Source organism: Oreochromis niloticus, linkage group LG16, assembly GCF_001858045.2.
Source record: "Oreochromis niloticus isolate F11D_XX linkage group LG16, O_niloticus_UMD_NMBU, whole genome shotgun sequence".
In the NCBI taxonomy this organism is placed as follows: domain Eukaryota; kingdom Metazoa; phylum Chordata; class Actinopteri; order Cichliformes; family Cichlidae; genus Oreochromis; species Oreochromis niloticus.
In genome coordinates, this window is record NC_031987.2 from 29,480,607 (window position 1) to 29,500,563 (window position 19,957).

The following is a 19,957-nucleotide window of genomic DNA, read 5'->3' on the forward strand; positions in this document are numbered from 1 at the left end:
GTACTACTGAAAATGGATGAAAATGAACTCCAGACTTCATCTGAAGAACAAAATAATAAATTGCACTATTCATTTCCTCTTAATGAGTTTGACAAACCTGTTCTTGATTTATTATCTGTTTTCAGAAGTTACTGCTCAGACTTTGCATACTGTTGTTTAGAGGACGGAGGCTATAAAGAGTGGAAATGGATTTTTTTCTGCACCGTACAATACACAGAGCAGATTACACTTACAACCTTGGTAACTGTGTCCAGCCTCATTCTGCTGCTTACTGACTAGCTCAGGAAAGTGCTGACAGATATGATATAAATGTTAATAAACTCAAGTAGCTGTTTAATAATTTTAGTTTGTATTGTTGTTTTTATCAATTTGTCTCATAACTTTTCTAAATTACTTGGTATTCATTTCCTGTCTCCTCCTCATCTCCAGGCCAGAGGAAGCCCGAGACATTTCATCTCAGATGATTGGTCGAAAGCTGTACACCAAGCAGACCGGGGAGGCAGGTCGTATCTGCAACCAGGTGTTCATCTGCGAGCGCAGGTACCCACGCAGAGAATACTACTTCGCCATCACCATGGAGAGGTCCTTTCAGGTGAGGGAACACAGATGAACCCACATGAAGCAAAATGATGTGTTTGCTCAGCTGAGAGCGATGCTGTTCAGGGGGACATTAATTTCCCTAACAAGACACAAAGGTGGCTGAACTGAATATGTCATGCTGTGGGTGGAAGAGTTCAAAAGGAGTGCCCTTAATGCCCATTTCATTTTAGTTTAGCTGCTGACAGTCTGCAGGCATAGTTTGAAAAGCTCAAGCTGCTGCTGCTGTTTGTTTACTTAAACACGTTAAACACATTACTCATTCATTTAAATTAAGATCTGTATCATAAGAAAAGTCAGCTCTGAAAAAATTAGAGGCAATTTATAAACTACAAAAATTAGATGTGAAATTAAAGATTTGGATGTGATTCACTGTTGTTTTTGTAATGAAACTGTACATCGCACCTCCCCTCCACAGTGTCATCTCATCTTTTCATTCAGATGACTAAATTAAGCAAAGCACACGTAGATTAATTTTTCAGTGCTTAAATGCATCTTGACTCATCTTCATTGAACTCATAAAAAAGAAAGTCGTGATTCAGTTAACAGATTTTTTCCTGCTTTAATCTGATTTTGACCACTAGATGGCAGCACAGTACTGAAGATAAAGACTGTTCAGCATGACTTACACCAGTATGAAGTCAGTGTTTTTATATGTGTTAAGAATTTTAACACTTTCACTGGATCTTTTTCAGGGTTCAGTGAGTCTGTATGCTTTACTGGATGTTCAGGTTTTTATTCATAATTAGGCAAAGGTGGTAACATTCGTGTCCATTGTGTCTATAGCTTGATCATCCAGTCATAGATCATGAACCATGTGGTGAGCAAGAATTTTATGTGTTTAAAACGTTTGGACACTGTTGTATATAGTATATAAAATTCTGATTGTAATGTATTCCACATGTTCTTACTGTATGAAGAAAGGGAAAAAGATGCTGCTCACCACAGAAATTCCTTCTTAGTATTTTGCCGTAATCACAGCAGAAATAAGGAGGTCTCAGAGGTCTCCTAAGGAGTCTTTGGAACAAAACCTTGTATTAAACGGGGTTTGTGATCTGAGGAGCCTCCTCAGGATGTGCAGTCATGAAGACTTGTGTGGATAACCTTTTTATTTTTTTTCTATGCAGCTGTGTTTATGAAGCTGCTGCAAGCAATCAGCGCGCTCAGTGATTAGCCTATTGACAATCAGATGAATGTAAAATTAATAAGTATTTTCATATTTTATAAACTATTTAGCATTGCTTTTCTAACAACAATGAAAATTACTTACTTACTCCGGTCTGAGAGTTTCTTCTTTTTCCTGTTTTACACGACTTTAAATAGAAAATCTAAGGGTTTGTAAAAGTTTGAGAAAATAGTCTGAAGATAAATGACAAGATTATAAAATTGCTTATTGTTGTCGTTTGCATTTTATTATGAGGACGGTGATTTTACTGTGCAGCCACAGACTACTTTGTTGCTTTTGTTCTGAGAGGTTTGAAGACATTGTAATTTTTTTTATGGCAATAGCATCTTTTAGTTTTTACACACAAAAAGATGAATTTTAAGTCTGAAGGATGTGGCTTCAGATTTGATTTAAATTACAGGAAGAGCAGCCAAGTCAGTAAAAAACAGAAGGTAATTTTGATTGTAATTATTGGGAGAGGATAGTCAAAACCTCCTTGCATAAAATCACTCTTATTAAATCACTCGTTTTCCTTGTAAAGGTGTCTATCTGGGGCTTAGGTTTCACAGATTTTGAAACAAAAATATTGCAGTAACTCTAAGTTTTTAAATCCCCATCCCTCCCACTTGTGTCCCACAGGGCCCTGTGCTGATTGGCAGCTCACAGGGTGGCGTCAACATCGAAGATGTTGCAGCGGAAAATCCAGATGCCATTGTGAAGGAGCCCATCGACATCGTGGAGGGCATTAAGATGGAGCAGGCTGTCAAGGTGCGATCGATGGTAGATGTAATAAGTCACGAAACAGACTTGAGGTGCTCCAACTTTGTAGTTTGGGCTGCAGGAAGACTTGGAGGAAGAGAAAGGGGAGTGTGTTTGTGTGCGTTCATGCTGCAGTGAGTGCTAAAATGTCTAAATCACAAGGGGCTCTTTGCTGTTTAAAGAAGGATAACTCTTATCTAAACAAGGTCATTGGTTGGAGAAATATTTGCATTCTTCTTAGCGTGTTTTTACATGTATGTTTGATATAATTAAGGTTTTTAAATTTTTAGTTTGTTGGCCTGTAATGCCAAATTTCCGCCCACCATCCCAAATTTTCCTCTGAGCCTAAGTTATAATCATTTTCTAGGGCTTATAGAAAACAACTGGTATTTTCTCATGTTTACAGTATGAAATTGGTGCCTGGTTTAGAATAGTCATTCTTTTTTTTTTTTTTTCATTTTTCAGTCTGATGGTTACCTTTAAAATAATCTGTTAGAAGAAAAAAAACAAACTTGTTTGTAAGTGATGTGCCAAGCAAGATAAATAATGCCCCATGTTCTGCTTTATTTACAAAGATGACTCTACAGGCATTCAGCTGGAGCTTTTTACAGAATCAGATTTTCACATGAGATGTACAAACAATAACAGTGATGCAGAACGAAATGTTAATGTGAATTCTAAAATAGTCTCAATTAGACACTGGCTCTAGTCCTTACGAAGGAGTAAGCTTGTTTTTTTTAAGGACAGCAGGTTGTGTAGGTAGGGTTGGGTATTCCTGCAGTGCATCAGGAAAATATTCCCAGTGTTTCACTTTTGTCAAATTACAGCCTTATTCCAAAATGGATTACATTCATTTTCTACCTCAGAATTCTATTCACAATACATGGGGTATTGTGACAAAGTGAAAACATTTCCTTTAAATTCTTACAAGTTTATTAATAATATAACATGTACAGAATTCTTCAGTCTTTGGTGTGACACACAAAATTGAGCTCAGGTGCATTATGTTTCCACTGGTCGTCTGTCAGGTGTTTGTACAACTTGACTGGAGTCCACCTGCGGTAAATTCTGTTGACTGGACGCGACTTTGGAAAAGCACACACCTGTCTATATAGGGTCCGACAGCTAAAGGTGCATATCAGAGCACAAACCAAGCCATGAAGTCCAAGGAATTGTCTGTAGATCTCTGAGACAGGATTGTATTGAAGTACAGATCTGAGGAAGGGTGCAGAAAACAGCATTGAAGGTCCCAATGAGCACAGCGGCCTCCATCATCTGTAAACGGAAGAAGCACCAGGACGCTTCCTAGAGGTGCTGCCTGACTAATCTGAGCCATCAGGGTAGACTGTCAGGGAGCTGACAAATAACCTGATGGTTTCTCTAACGAAGCTCCAGCATTTTTTTCTGTGAAGCAAGGAGAACCTTCCACGAGCACAGTCATATCTGAGGACTACACCAATCAGTCCTGCATGGTAGAGTGGCCAGAGAGAAGCCACTCCTCAGTAAAAGGCACATGACAGCCCGCCTGGAGTTTGCCAAAAGTCACTTGAAAGACTAAGACCACGAGAAACAAAATCGTCTGGTCTGAGGACACGAAGATCAGACTCATAACTGCTCACCACCTGGCCAATACCATCCCTACAGTGAAGCATGGTGGTGGCAGCATCATGCTGGGATGTTTTTCAGCAGCAGGAACTGAGAGATTAGTCAAAGTCAACGGAAAGACGAATGTAGCAATGTATAGACACATCCAGCGCTCTGCACTGCAGCAAGGTTAATCTTCCAACATGACAATGACCCTAAGCACACAGACAAGATAACATAGGAGTGGCATCAGGTGCACACTGTGATCAGATCATATAAAAAACAAACAAACCCCAAAACAAACAAACAAAAAAAACGAGCATGATACTAAAAATGACTTGAGGCTGTAATTGCTGCCAAAGGCTCTTTAAGAAAGCACTGAGTAAATACTAAATGTACATGTTGTATTTTTGTTAATTTTTGTTTTTGGTAAATTTGGCATTTCAAGTAAACTTCTTAAAACTTTTCACTCTGTCATTATGGGCCAATGTGTAAAGTTTTGTGTTTAAATTTTAAACTGTTCTGGAATAAGGCTGTAAAATGACAACATAACTGTAACATGATGTGGAAGAAGTGAAGTGCTGCAAATACTTTCTGATGCACTGTGGACTACCTTTTGTCAACAAGATGATGCTGCGGTGTTTGTAATGTAGCTGCTGTACTTTACAGCTATTGAGCAGCTACTTCTGAGGAGAGTGAGGATGTTCCTGCTACATGTAGAACAAGTAAAAAGCACTAGGGGGGAAAATTCAGCACACTTGAGCTGAGCACCTGAGCGCTCAGCTCAGTCATGCTTGGATCATGAACTCCATTAACTGTGGTTTATTTCCAGATCACCTGAACAAACTCAAAACATTTTATATTGTTTAATAATCATTATCACTGCATCTGCATGTTGCCAAAGCTTCTTCTTGACTGATCTTAAAAATGTGTTCAACAAAGAAACATGATCTTAATAATATTTAAAAAACAAACAAACTACAAAGCTTGAAGTGATCACCCTGTAGCCATGACGCGTTATGTCTGCTTGTTTCCTGACATACATCAACTTATAATTCATAATTGCAGAAGGCTTCATCAGACTCTCCCTCTGTTTCTTCTTACATCAGCAGGAGTGCTTTCAGAGTTGCAAGCTGTATCTGTACAGCTCTTGTTGGGTTTTCTCATGGAAGCTGCCATCAGTCTTTTACCACTTTAAATATGTACTGCTCAACATAAAATTAAGGGAACACTTGATCATCGCAGTCTTACACCAAGTCAGTTAAACCTCAGGGTATCAGTCTGTCCAATTAGGATGCACAACTGGACAGACCTTGTGTCACCTGCTTTGGTATAAATGAAAGTAACAATGGCAAGAACCCCCCCCCCCCCGAAAAGGGAATGACCACACATATCTGCTGTTGCAAGGTTTGCTGTGTATCACATCACAGTCAACTGTGTGGAGTAGATGCAAGGAGATGAGCGGATAGCCAGGGAGAGCTGGGAGGGGTTATAGGAGGACATCAAGCCAGCAGCAGTAGGACTGGGATCTGCTCCGTTGTGAAAGGTGAAACAGGACAAACACTGCCAGAGCCCTTCAGATTGACCTCCAGTGCATGCTAGTTATGTGCTTTTTTTTTTTTTTCCTGACCGGACTCTTACAATCAGACTCCATGAGGCAGTCCATGAGACCTGTGCTCCCCAGTTAGCACTGTGCAGCTTGACTGGCATTTTCCAAAGAACTGGCAGGTCCTCCACATCCATCTCTTCCTGCTGCTGGTTTCCCACCCTTCTTCTGCCTTCACCAAGAACTTCTGGTATTTAATCATTTGTTTTGGAGCAGTGGATAAACAAATTTAGGATATTTGTTGACAGTTGTCATGGACTGGGAGATTAACGACCTTTTAATGTGGAATCTGATCGCATCAGACTTTTTCGTCCTTTTAGTTCCATCTAGAAAAGTTCAGGCCTGCACAGAGTGTGTTAAGAGAGCTCAACAGTGGAAGACCAAAGTCCAACCTCAGACTGTGGCTCAGTCATCAGTAATACATCATTATAAAACATGAATTTGCAAACTAAGAATTGTAAAATTATATTATCAGCTAAGCTGAATTAACCATTAAAGGCAGCAGAACAGTTTGTGCTTTAGAACAGGGTCTTCTTCCCCTCAGAAACATTAAGCACTGATTCTGGACTTGAGTTCTTTAAAAAATAAAGAGAAATTGTAGTAATATGAAAATCACTGAAACAGAACACAGTTCATGAAGAAATTATTCTGATCACTTTTAAAAGAAACACAAATTTCGTTATTTTTTCTGTCAGCTGACTTTCAGAAGCTAATGCTGGAGTTCTTTCTTGTTTTTTGGTGGACTTCATTTATTTTGTTTACAGATGTACTCATTTCTCCACCCTTTCTCACTTCTGCCTGTCTTTCTTTTCCTTTCCACTTTATTCCTGTCCCCTTGTTGCTGCACATCTCTTTGGCTCTGAATATTGAATATGTTGGTTGTCATAGTGAAAGCAGAGACTCAATATATTTGACAGAGAGAAGAGGTGTTGATTGCAGGGCTCTCAAAGTAGATGGAGCGGCATTGATATTCCTTCACTGCATTTATTTCTGTCCGCCAAGACCACATTTTTCAAACGACGTGATGTTCTTACAGACCCAGCAGGCTTTCCGTGCTTCTAATGAGACCTGTCGAAGCTACCGTTTCTGTTTGAAATTTCACTTTTGTCTTAATGTTGACAGGAGTTAAGCTCTGTGGGAGCAGCGAATGAGACAAAGTGCTACATATGTGACCAAGAAAACCAAAATAATGAGCTGAAAGACGTTAAAGATATCAGGACAATTAAAGCAGGTTAAATCAAGCTGTAATTCTTATGGCATTGTTGATAATGATCAGAACTCCCTTTCTGTCAGTGTACAGAAGTTTTACTATACATTTAATCCCTGACAAATCTTAAGGTAAGTAAACCGTACAGCTCAGTGTTTCTACATGATAAAGAAATGCTGCAGTGGTAAGTAAATCTGTCAGCAAGACTTTTTGGGCAGTGACCTACCAGAACCTTTTCTGTAATTGTACACATTAATTGAAGGTGCGTCGTAGTTTTAAAACGGAAGATATTTGATCATTCATAATTTCTTCTCTTAAAAAAAATAAAATAAAATAATGAAAATACAGAAATGTTTCTTTCTTTCTAATTACTTAATTACTTTGATGTGTGAATGTAGTAAATGCTGTGAACCTAAAAGTATAAAATTCCTCCTCCACATTCTCCAAAGCCAGAGTAGAGTCTTTTCTTTGGCCAATTTTGGCCCACGGGCTTTATGTTTGACCCCCTAATCGTGGCTGTAAACATGCATTTCTCTGCCATTTGTTTGAAAATAGCTCGCTGCTGATTTGTTTTTGACAAAGTATATCTGTCTGCAGGTTGCTCAGAAGATGGGCTTTCCTCCAGCGCTGGTGAACGAGGCAGCCGAGACCATGGTCAAACTGTACAATCTGTTCATCAAGTATGACGCGTCAATGGTCGAGATCAATCCCATGGTGGAAGACTCCTCTGGCATTGGTAGGTGCACACACATGCACCTGTCTGTGTCTGTATTTCTGTCCTTGCTGGGTGGTGCTGGGTCTTGTCTAGCCTTTTCCCCTAACCTAACTCAGCTGGTTGGAGTGATGTGTAGCCTGATCATGTGGGCAAACAAATGTGTTTACAGTTGTTTTGAGCACATTTTAAGCTTTCAGTAGCAGGAAATAAGTGTTAAAATCCATGAGAGATGCAACCTGAGTGAGAACAGACTAATCTTTCCCTTCTGAGTCATAACATCACTGTTCCACCCTCTATCACACACATGTTCTGTCTCATTGAATTTTTAGTCATGTGGTCTGGAGAACAAAAACGAAAACATCCTATTTGAACACAGAGATGAAGTCAGAGTCACTGTTAGGTTAGGAAATACAGCTTGATAAAGGAATTTAATGGCATTAATTTATGATATTTTAATAAATTTAAAAACCAGTTTGGTCTTACCGAGCAGTTCAGCATGTATTCAAATGAAAGGTATACAGGTGCCCAAATTTAGTTTGGGAATTTTTCTTTAAGGATTTGTAAATCTGGTAATCTAAAAAATGGTTGTTCATTTCATTGATGGCATTTCATAAAAATTAAAACATTAAAAAAAAAGAATTAATCCAAAATTAATATTATTAAGGAAAACAGTGGTGAGAGGTAGGGCTGTTCGATATAACGATATATATCGGATGACGATATAAAAACGTCTATCGTTTCATTTTACGCTATCGTTTGTGTCGTGGTGTCGCAAAATAAACTGTTTACGGCAATATTTTTTCATTATTTTGATGGTCACTGTAGTGGCTATATTAATTTCCTAAAGTTCTCTCTTTCTCTTATATTTAATATAACAACACTACAGACGGACAAGCGCTTATTTTTATGCGTTGTCGTTAGCAACAACGACGGTAAAACCACCTCGTGTCCGCTTGTTTATTTTCCACATAAACCTTTCACAATAAAGCTCAAGATCCTGTTGAGACTTTTCAAAATAAACTGAATCACGTGAAAGATGCAGAGTATTTACGGATGAGAAGCAAAAAAGAGCCGTCAGGTGCTAAAAAATAAACCTTAGCCTCAAACGTTAGAACAGGCTTTTCCCCGCAGCACGCTGTGTAATAAATACTCACAAAGAAAACGGCTGCCGTTACAACCTATGTCTAAAAATGTATTTCATGCATCAGTTAAAACACTTGACTCCAGGTATGCGACGCCCAGCTGGAAACACTTCACGCAAGTCGAGCTGCCCGACATTCACAGAATTTACAGAAAATGTTACATGTTTGTGATTTATGTCGTTATCGGACGATAGATGTCTTGATATCGGGATATGAGATTTTGGTCATATCGCACAGCCCTAGTGAGAGGCTGCTGCAACACCAGATTTATTGCAATCATATGCAATGAAGTAGCAATCTTGTTACCTTTGACATGGTTGCTTTGAAGATGAAGGTCAGACCTGTGACCGGTCACAGTTGGATGTCACATTAAAGGCCTTTGGTGATAAAACTGGGTCAAGACCATTACAGTCAATGGTCAAGACACTGGATCAGTCTGCTATCAGTTTGCAATTGAATGGGGTTGTTATGTGATGGTATGCCATTTAACTGTGATAAATCATTGGAAATCACAGACCTGTGGCCATCTCCATGCACAGAAATCACCTTTAACAAATAGTGATATACTTGCTTCAGGACAACTGTTTAGTTGGGAAGTGACTTGGTGCTCGGCAAACTTAATATAACCAGAATACAACCTGCCCAGTGACCAGTTGAGTTGAGTCTCCTACTGCAAAGAGACTCGTCAGAGAGTTTAGGTCATTGGCAGACTGACCGAATCTTTTGGCAAATATTTACAACCCTTCTTTAAAGTAAAATATTCAATGGAATCACTTGGCAACCACCCTTCTTTTGTTTGTTTGTTTTTTTTGCACAGGTGGTTTGATTATAAAAACTCTGCTAGCTTTTGTTTTACCAGGAAATGCTTTCATGGTGATTATAGTAACAAGCTCTTTTGCTGTGAATGCTACACAGCAAAGAGAGGCTTTGCTTCCATATTAAACTACAACTCTTGACTGCTGTTGTGTTATCAGTCATGTTGTTCAGAAAAATATGTACTTGGACTGAATCGTGTAATCATTTTTGTCCACGTGCATGCTCCTAGATATGCTTAGGGTCTGTTTTTACTTAGAAATATGAGCGAGATGCAGCATCAGCTTCTTGCTGCATTTTTCACTCTTTTCCAAATCTTCCGGAAGATTGGTTGGAGTTGCACTTTTTTCAGCTACACAGTCATGTTGCTGAAGAGGGTTGACCCTGACAAACATTAACTCTACACGACTTGTCAGTTTAATCATTAGTTAGGGAATTTACCTCTTGACAAATATCAGGATTCTTTAATTTCCTGGGCCTAGTTGACATTAAAGAAAAATGGAGCCATGCTAGTCTTGCCCAGGTTTGCAGTCTTGCTGACTGAGATGTGAGTGGTGTGTGGTTGGTATGCTTGTGTAGCTCTTGGCCTCTAAAGGTCATTTTCATTTTGGGGAACAGACTAATTTAACCGGACTTATGGGTCTCTGGCAAGGAGGAATGCACCGGGGTTTGTCCATGAAAGCATTCTGGAGATGATGAGGAGATTGATTTCAGTCTGAGGTGTGCGTGTTGTTCTGTCAGTGAGTCAGAGTTAATGGCTTTGCCTGATGCACAGTGATGAGCTCCTCAGGCATGAATCACAGCTCTCAAACACACTTGTGAGGAAAGGAGACCGCTGACCTTTGTGCCAAACGCTGTGCTGAGCGCCTGATGAGACGTTAGGTCCTTCTTCTGCATGATCATCATGTCGTTTGAAGAAAGATTAAAAAAAAAGATATATATATATAAATAATAGCTCCTTAGCTTCCTTCACTGTAGCCAGCTGATTACAGACATGTTAGAAATGTTCTTCTGTCCTGCGGTTACTGTTCAGGTATGACTTTCAGTGAAGCTCACAGTGTTCCTTTTTCCTTGTGCTCATAATCAAAGCCAGAAATTTTAGCAGAGTGTAGTGAGAAATTAGTTATTCTCCTGAATTGTTTTTGTTTCTTTACTAAGCGAAACTCTCTCCTCGACATATTGAATTATTTGATCATTTCCGAGGTTATAAGCATTTAGAAGGTCTTTAAAAAAAACCCTTTGCTGTACATTTACATTCCCGGTGCCAGTGCTGGAAACACTCTGTGTCCCAGAGTTGATCAGACTTTTTTTTTTTCTCCCTCCCCCATGGCTGACTCTCTGGCAGATGGAGAGATGAGCTGACGTTGATCTTCCTCTAATGCCAAAATCTTATGTGTCTCCTTGTCAACAGTGATGTGCATGGATGCCAAGATCAACTTTGACTCCAACGCAGCGTACCGCCAGCAGAAGGTGTTTGAACTGCGGGACTGGACTCAAGAGGACCCGCGGGACCGGCAGGCCGCCAAGGCTGACCTCAACTATATCGGCCTTGATGGAACCATCGGCTGTCTGGGTCAGTGCAAGTGAAATGTCAGAAAAGCTATTTAGTAGTTTGATTTTTCGTGTTTATTATAGTTTGTGAACTTATTTGGTGGTCATTTTGAGATATGTTCTCAGTTGTAATCCTGATTGGGTACTGATTTTCCCATAATGCTCGGTAATGCCAGACAGAAAATGAACGTTATAGGTTATAACGGTAACACAGATACTAATATGACCAAACTGGACAAGATATGGATATGTATAGATTAAAAAAAGGAGCTTGCTAATTTGTCCTGCGATATCCTGCAGTCAGTCAGTCAGTCTCCTATTTACTGTCTTTTTCCCCCCTCAACGTTCTAGCCACCTCAGCTCCATACACAGCATCCCACAACCTAAAGACACCTTGCGGCCGTTTAGTGGAACTGTTGCATTTGTTTTTCTTCACTTACTTTAGACAACGTCTCAGAAACGGTTCACAGGATCCAGCTGAGCTGCTGTGTTGTGTCCAGTGGTGTGCTAGCTTATCTGACACAATTCTGTCTCTTAACAATGAAAAGCAGATCATACACGGTCTTTTTTTCTCTTTCTTACGTCTTTAAAAATATCCAAACTCGGTAGCTGTTGTTGGCTCTAACACTTTCTACTGGCTCAAAGTGCGAGGGACTCATAAATACAGTGGGGTGGTATTTTACAGCACAGTGGCACCCAAGTCTTGTTTCCATGTGTAAAAACAATTTTTAGTGGGAGTCTGTAATGTTTTGTCATCATTTAAAGATTTCAAAATGGATATTAAACCTTTTCACATAACATAAGGCAGTAGTACAGTTAGTTTCAGACGCAGAAGTACAAACCTGAGCTGCTTTAGTTCAAAGTGGTGCATCAGTATCAGCCATTAACACCTACCAGCCTCTCACCAATTGGCTTTTTATAACGACTGTCAGACCAGACTTTGAGTGTAAAGACAGCACTGTCGTAGTAGGAGCTATTTTAGTTGTGATTTAAATGTAATGCGTTCCTATTTAATTGCAGTCTTATTATCAGTTAGTGTTTTGTTTTTTTTCCCCCCAGTACATATTCTGTGCAAAAGAAGAAAATCGTCTGCCTGAATCATTTGACCAGTGGCTTTGTCTCTTTTAGTAAACGGAGCAGGTCTGGCCATGGCTACCATGGACATCATCAAGCTCCATGGTGGCACGCCAGCCAACTTCCTGGATGTAGGAGGAGGAGCCACAGCTCATCAGGTGACGGAGGCCTTCAAACTCATCACCTCTGACAGGAAGGTAAGAAGATGCCACCTTCCAAAGGCTGTTCAGGATTTTTTTTTTCAACAGGAAACTGTTGAAGCTTGATGTAGCTCACCCCTCTGAGCTCTTGTAACATTCAGTTTTTGATGAAGTTGTTTCTTTTTTTTCCTCAGGTTCAGGCCATCCTGGTCAATATCTTCGGAGGAATTATGAGGTGTGACGTCATCGCCCAGGGTATCATCATGGCTGTAAGAGACTTGGACCTCAAGATCCCTATCGTAGTGCGGTTACAAGGTGAGAAATGCACTTATTTTTTATTTTTTTAACAAAAAAAGGATTTAAAATGTGGCATTGTATTCGTTAATTTGTTAAATTGAAGCTTAGACTTTATCCTAAATAGAATTTTTACTCTTGTTAAATAATTTCCCATGACTTTGATGGGGGATTGATGCCTCCCTCCCTCTGTAGTGAGGAGGCCAATCTTTGGATCAACAAGTCTTTGTTCTGATCCTCACCCATCGCAGTGAGTCACCAAATCCTTCTGAAAGCTGAACGAAAGGATGACGACTTCAGACATCTGGTAGCAGCCAGTTGAAGTGATTTGGGAATAGGATCAGAGATAAGGATCAAAGATTATATATATCTCATCTGCACTTGGAGCCCCTCAGGATCCCTCCATGAGAAGATCTTGCTGAATTCGGGGATGTCTGATCTTAGTGAGCTAAGGAATGCAAGGAAATCCCGACAACTCTCCAGCACAGTATCTCAGTTTAAAAACGAGTACAGATATTTGTAATGCAGATTTCATTACCAACCTGACCAACAGCCTAAACCTCGTTTTAAAAGGAAATGCAAATAGACAGGGGTTTGGTCGCAAACACACTCCCGAACCGCAGGCTTGTAATGTTCTGGATCGACTGCAGCCACAGGCTCCCCTTCCAGTGGAAACAAACACACACTCTCCCCCACCTTGTCAGGCGGGTTAACTGGCAGCAGCTGGCAGTGCTGAGGGGGGGGACTCGTGTCTGTTTCGTTTGATGCTTCCTACTTCAAAGTCTGGCTCTTGGAAACACGCAGAAAACGACAAACCCAAATGAGGTGTGAATTATTGTGATATCGTATGATATATGCATATGTACATTCATACTCTATATTACCAAAGGAGGCCAAGTGTTGAATACAAAGACTTGCTGGTCCTTTGTGGCCTTCCAGAGAGCTGAATCCCTCACTGGGTGATATTCCTCTGCCAATTTGGTTTTCTCATCTTTATTCATTCGGCAGTGCAAGGCAGTGAAATTTGCAAGCACAAAGAAATGGTGCATGGTTGTATTTGGAGCCTAAACAGAGCTGACATTTCTCAGTTTTCCTCAGGGCAACATTTTCTGCTCCTGTTTTCTATTTTGGAAACGAGAGGATGTCACCTCAAAATGCTGCTGCTGAGGTTTGCGTTCCAGTGCCAAGACTGTAACTGCACTGCAGCTTTAGACACGTTACGTGAATTAAACAGGAGGGCTGCCTTCTGTTTAACTTTAAAAAAAATGATTAAACATGTATTCTTTACACATTTTATAATCTAAGATGAGAAGAAGCCAACTTTCTTTTGATTGGCTGCTCCTTGCATGCTGTTTGTTTTTTGTTTTTTTTTAAATAGGATGTTATGATCAGCAGTGTCAGAAGGTGATGATTGTGAACTGTTGGAGTCACCTGAGCAGAGAGGGACTTGGGCTGCTTTAAGTTCACTTGGTATAAAATCTGTTTCAAAGAGAAAATAGGATGTGGGTGAAAGGTTCAACAACAGAGGAAGTTGCCTTCTTCAGAAGAGTACATCCTAGTTCATGGTTTGCAGCAGATGTTTTCAGTTCCTTTGTAGTGATGTGTACTTTTTTTAGAGGTTTGGGCATACTTAACATACTTGCACATTAAAAAATATTGCTCATTAATATTGGCCTTAGCAGAATCATCTGTATTTTATATTTTCTTCAGGGAGTATTTTCACGCATAAAGGTTTTGGACATGGTTGAATGTAATTGAGATTTTGTTGGTTACCTATAGCGATGTGATTAAATACCGTGGTTTGTTTTTCTACCTTCAAAATGAAGTTAATTGACTGAGTGCGGTTGAGACTGTAAGGCTTCAGAGTACTCAGTCATCCAGTCATCTGAAACTAAATACTCTGCTGTTAGTCTAAAGCTCTGAAGGCTATTTGAATTTTAACACCCTGCAGTACAGGGTAAAAAAACAAAACAAGACTGTCAGCATTGAAAATGGCTTTTGCTGGACTGCAGCAGATCATTTGCTATAATGCTGTGATTGATAATCAAGCACATGCAGGCAAGAATTCCTTCATGCATGCTTTATCTGCTTTTATCTTCTAAACCTAGTGGTAAAGGGTAAAGGAAAGTAGTTGAAATAACTTTCCAAAGCTGTTAAATTCTGTCTTGTAACCTTTTAAACATCTCTGCGGTGTTTAAACTGTGATAAACGTTCAAGCTCATCAGTGTGATGCTTAAACCCAAACGCTTCCTGGATTTTAAGACATGCTTTTCCTGTGGCCAAATCCACAAATGTGCGTGTGACCAAATGACTTGTTAATCGGGGCCGGACTCGGATACATCAGATAGGTCACAGCTCCTAACTGGACTCTGGAAACTTGACTGAACTACGTTCTCCTTTCAAAACAGGAATATGCTCTCTTTTAACATTTTAATTTTTAAAAAAATAATAAATATACTGTGTTTGTCTACACACTGACAAGTTTCTTTGGTATGTTTATACATGCTCTTTCGTGTCTAAGAGTGCTTCGCTGGTTTATCCTGGATTAATGGGTTTGTGTATTTGTGTCAGTGGCTAATTCTGTAATGGATGTGTCTGCTTTGCTCTGTTTGTAATTCTTTTCTGGGTTGTGAGGTCTGTCTGTATAATCAGACATTAAAGCAGATGTTGTTGATCTCCATCGATTTGTCTTCTTTTTGCTGATGAGCCTTTGTTACCATTTTCCCCCTATGGTTGTATCTGCGGTTGCCATGGCTGCACAGCAAGCCACAGAGGCAAGCTGAAAAAAGTTGAACCATGAAGTGTGAAGGCATCCGCCTTCGCCTGGTTGCCGTTGCAGTTTGCCTCGAAAACAAAGGAGGAGGCAACGGCTTGCTGTCTGACAGCAGCTTTAATAAAAACTGTCTGCTGGGAGGTTATAGGGCAGTTTTAGGGAAATTGAGTTGTCACTTTGGTCTGGCAGACATTTTCTTTTTCATCAAAGAAACTTCATCAGCTCTCCAAACGTCTGGAAAGACCTTTTAGACATTCAGCTTTGTTTTTCCCGAGTGGAAATGGAAACTATGGTCTGAGGGTGGACAGCACAGGAGGCACAGGTATCCATAGAAAACCACAAGGAGGTTATTAACTTCCTCAAGGTTCAAAAACATTCAACAACATCCAAACGAATATTTGCCGTATCAAGAAACTATATCAATCCTGACAGTGACACAGCTGTAGGGAGGCCAAAGGTACTGCTGTTTTGGAAAACTCACTTTTTTCCTCCAATATATTTTTTTTTTTTTGTCCTCAGGAACAAGAGTGGACGACGCCAAAGCTCTGATCGCTGCCAGTCCGCTGAAAATCCTGGCCTGCGACGACCTGGACGAAGCTGCAAAAATGGTACGCACAAAGACGCACGTTCAACTCAAATGTTCACGTCATGAATGGGGAGAGCAGAGCTGACATGTACCTGCCTTTAGGTGTGTCGCTGTATGTGAGGAGGAGGAAGTTGTGTGTGTGTGTGTGTGTGTGTGTGTGTGTGTGTGTGTGTGTGTGTGTGTGTGTGTGTGTGTGTGTGTGAGAGAGAGGGAGAGAGAGAGAACCAATGTGAGGAAAAACGTCACTTTATATTTATAGCACAAAGTAACCAGAAAGCAGCAACAGTGTGAAAGCGTATTTGAGAACAGGGTTGGGGAGCAGGTGTGCCGGGAGGCCGTTTGATAACATTTTATTAAATCTTACTCTGTTCTAAACACTTTTCACATCCAATTAAGCTGCTTGATTAATTGCTTAAAAGTGGACTGCTTCCAGCTTTAATGTAACGATTATATATGTGGAAAATGGTTGTATTTGATCTAAAAACAGGATATTAGTGATGAGCAGGATCAGCTTTGTCAGATATGTGAGTTAGTGAGGAAATGAAAGGCTTTGTTCTGTTCTTTTGTATTCTAAGGAAAGATGAGAAATAATGAAAACCCTTTAGATTGATGTGAGTGGAGAGTCCTTGTTGTTAGATTAGGAAAAGAAACGTGTATCAGTCACCTGTATTAGTAGTTGTCGTGTTTGGTATTTTTGTTCTGCCAAAATAACCAAATATTTAAAAAAAAAAAAGAAGTTTAGAATTAATATGATTTTGGAGAAAATTACTAGACAAGTATGACATGATATGGCATGAAACTGCAGCGTGTGTCTCAGTGCACAAAACAAGACTGCACCTGTGCAATCAGCTGATTAACAGGTGCAGCTGCTCTATAACTGTTCAAGTAGAGTTTGAGGTGTGCGTGCGTCGAGAGACAAATATGCGTCTTCAAGATGACACTTGGGCGATGACACTCCCACGATAAAAGTTCTAGAAAAAGTTTGTAAATGTAGAACGTCAGTGGCTAAGTTGGTAATAATGAGGTGAAGTGAAGCGTGACTGCTGTGAGTGATGGGGATGTCAGCTGTCAAACCTGAGGTGCACTATATCTCAATCCTAAATTGAAAGCAGAATACCTGCATAACACCTGAATTTCAGACTTTTCAAGCACAGTCAAGAAGAGGATTGGGATCCCATTGAAACAGCTGCATGACTTCAGAGACCTGTATCATTTGTGTCATCTGTTCTGTATTGACTATCTTAAAAAAGGTCTCCTTTTTAAAACACGGGCTTATTGGTTAAATAAAGGTCAATTATAAAAGTATGTTATGTTAAATTTTATTTAATGAGCCCACTCTGCTCTCTGTCCACAGGTTGTAAAGCTTTCTGAAATCGTCTCCCTTGCAAAGGAAGCTCAAGTGGACATCACTTTCCAGCTGCCCATCTAAGAAACCCAACCTTTCAGCTCTCTTCCTCCAAGCACTTCCTCTCTCACACCCCCGGGTCAGCCTATCAACAACACGCCACTCCACTACCCAATCAAACAGCAACATGAGCTAGAGAGAAGACACATTAGGTTAGGCCTTTGTTAAACCTCTTTCTGGCTCTGTGGCACGATGACACGACTCTGAACAGGTCCCCCCCCCCCCCAAATCTCCATTTCCTCTCTACCCCATGTCTCCCTCCTTTACTCAAAGTCTCAAACCCAGAAAAAAAACACTTAAGTTGCACTCGAGTCGATACGCACAAACCTCCTTCTCTTCCTTGTTCTTCTTCACTCTCTTCCACCCTGAGAGGGAGACTCGCGGTGAGCCTTTCTGTCTTATTTGGTACTTGTTGCAAACACTTCCTTTGACCTACTTTGAAACAATAATAGAATAAAAACAGTAGCTTTGTCTTGTTACTTGGTATTCAGGTTGGGGCTCTTTTGAGTCGCATCATTTCCTGTTTTCAGCTGAATGCTTGTGAGTCGGGACCCACTAGTGCTATCCATTACACGGTTTAGCACGAGTGCCTTTCAGTGTGCGACCTCTAAATAGGAATATATTCCTCCATACACGATTTTCTTTGTGTGTGAGTGAAGAGCTACAAACACACAAACAACATGCTGGCAAGCTTGACTCTGGCATCAGGAAACAACCTCAGTTTTCTCCTTATTGGAGAACCAGCAGCATCGATTTAATAATGGTGGGGGTTTTTCCATGCAGGCCTCAGTGTTATTTCTGTACCTCCTGTAGGCATGAGTTCCTCAGCCTCCTTCATTACTCCTCACACAGCAGATGTTTCCTCCTTTCAAAACTGCACACTCTGCACGGATGGTCTTCGGGTTAATCTCTGACTTTACCTGAAAGTTTGAACGGCTTAATCTGGTTTAACCCGGGTTTGAACGAGTCGCATTTGTTTGCCTGAATTATTAGGCACGACACCTGCGGGCGTATCGATCGACATCAGGATCTGAGCGAGTATTGATGAGCAGGCCTGGCGTTTGGGCTGTGCCCCAGCTGTGGTGGAGCTCGTGTGTGGGTATGTTGAACACAGGTGATACATCACAGCTAACTTTCTTTTTTTTTAAATAAATGAATTATTCAGTGTTCGTGTTGGGCACCTCAAGTTTTGCCAGGGAGGAACATGGAGATCAAAAGTTGAATGATCCCAAAGTAAATCAAGAGAGCTTGGTCTACGTTCCTGTTCCCGTGGAAACTGCTCCTGCTTACCTGCCAGGTTTCAACCAGATGGAGTTCACATCTTGTGACCATCTGAAAATCAAAAAGTCTGTTCTTTTGATGTCTTTCATGACAATACTTTTAAGATCTTTTTGTTTTGAGCTGCTAAGTAATCCAAATAAGGAATTTGATGTATTCCCGGGCAGTGTGAAAATAATTAAACAGATAATGAAAAAAGTCCTCAGTTGCAGTCTTTGTGTTTTAATATTGAGATTATTATTTTCCAAATTGAAACTGCACAAAACCGGTGGACACCAACACTTCCACTGTCATCCAAACAGTACTTGGTTATACTGGCTAATGGGGGCAGCCAGGAAGTCTGATCGTTAACGTTCACAAGTCACAAGTTTTTCCGGTTGAGCTCAAACTGAAGAGGACAGAAAAGTCACTGGTTCCGATTGCAGGTTTATCACCGTGTTCAAAGTGGTTATTGTAGGCAACTTTCTTGTTAAATGAACTACTGCCATAATAATTCTTTCCCCCCTTGGAGCATCAAAGTCACCAGAAATGGACTGATGACTGCTGAAGACACTGGAATTTTGTGTCGCTCTTTATTTATCTGCTTTATTCTCTCTATGGAATAATTCGCTGGTTTAGACCTCTGCAGTTGCTGCTCCCGTGTGTTCAGTCGTGCCATCGCGCCACAGTCTATTAGCTCCTTTTTTTTTGTTTCTGTTTGTGAAGTCAGAGTCAAGGTTGGGGTACTTAGGTCCTCCAAGTCAAACGGTAAAATGGCTCTAGGTTATGTTTTTTCTTTCTTCCCTTTACTCCTCCTCCAGCTCTCCAAACACAAGCTGACATTGTGAGTTGTACGTCATTTATTTTATCTTGTAAATAACCAAACTGATGTTCTCGCTCTGTAAAATATTTATGCTCCTCACAAAGAGCACAGCAAAGGAAGAAAAAGAAAAGAATAAATACAGAGAACACCAACTTTTCCCTGGTTGAATTTCTTGTCTCCTGTGTGTTTTGTCTTGGACACTGTACAAAGCTGAGCATTTATTTTGGTTTAATCTTCTTACCAAAAAATGCCTAATTGGTGCTGAATGTAGTGGCAACATAAAGCCTCAGAAGCCTTTATTTATTGTCCTGTAAAAGAGCAACTGTTTAATGTTTTGTATGAGTTTGAAATCAAGAACCTGCAATAGTCTTGTGAGATGGTGGAGAATATTTCTATTCATACATCCAGGCCTCCACCCATTTCTTCTGCTTATCCGGGGCATGGGTCACAGAGACAGCAGCCTAAT

General features: G+C 40.3%; 1 protein-coding gene across 1 annotated transcript in view; it reads left to right on the plus strand.

Annotated features, from left to right (window-relative positions):
* Positions 1 to 19,644, plus strand: part of sucla2 (succinate-CoA ligase ADP-forming subunit beta) — a 28,711-nt gene extending 9,067 nt beyond the window's left edge. The window contains exons 4-11 of the mRNA XM_003449501.5: positions 430 to 592; positions 2,402 to 2,530; positions 7,516 to 7,654; positions 11,000 to 11,161; positions 12,268 to 12,410; positions 12,548 to 12,668; positions 15,940 to 16,028; positions 17,361 to 19,644. Coding sequence (XP_003449549.1) covers positions 430 to 592; positions 2,402 to 2,530; positions 7,516 to 7,654; positions 11,000 to 11,161; positions 12,268 to 12,410; positions 12,548 to 12,668; positions 15,940 to 16,028; positions 17,361 to 17,435 — 1,021 coding nt within the window. The 3' untranslated portion in view covers positions 17,436 to 19,644. The remainder of the gene's footprint in view (positions 1 to 429; positions 593 to 2,401; positions 2,531 to 7,515; positions 7,655 to 10,999; positions 11,162 to 12,267; positions 12,411 to 12,547; positions 12,669 to 15,939; positions 16,029 to 17,360) is intronic.
* The last annotated feature ends 313 nt before the right edge of the window (positions 19,645 to 19,957 follow it).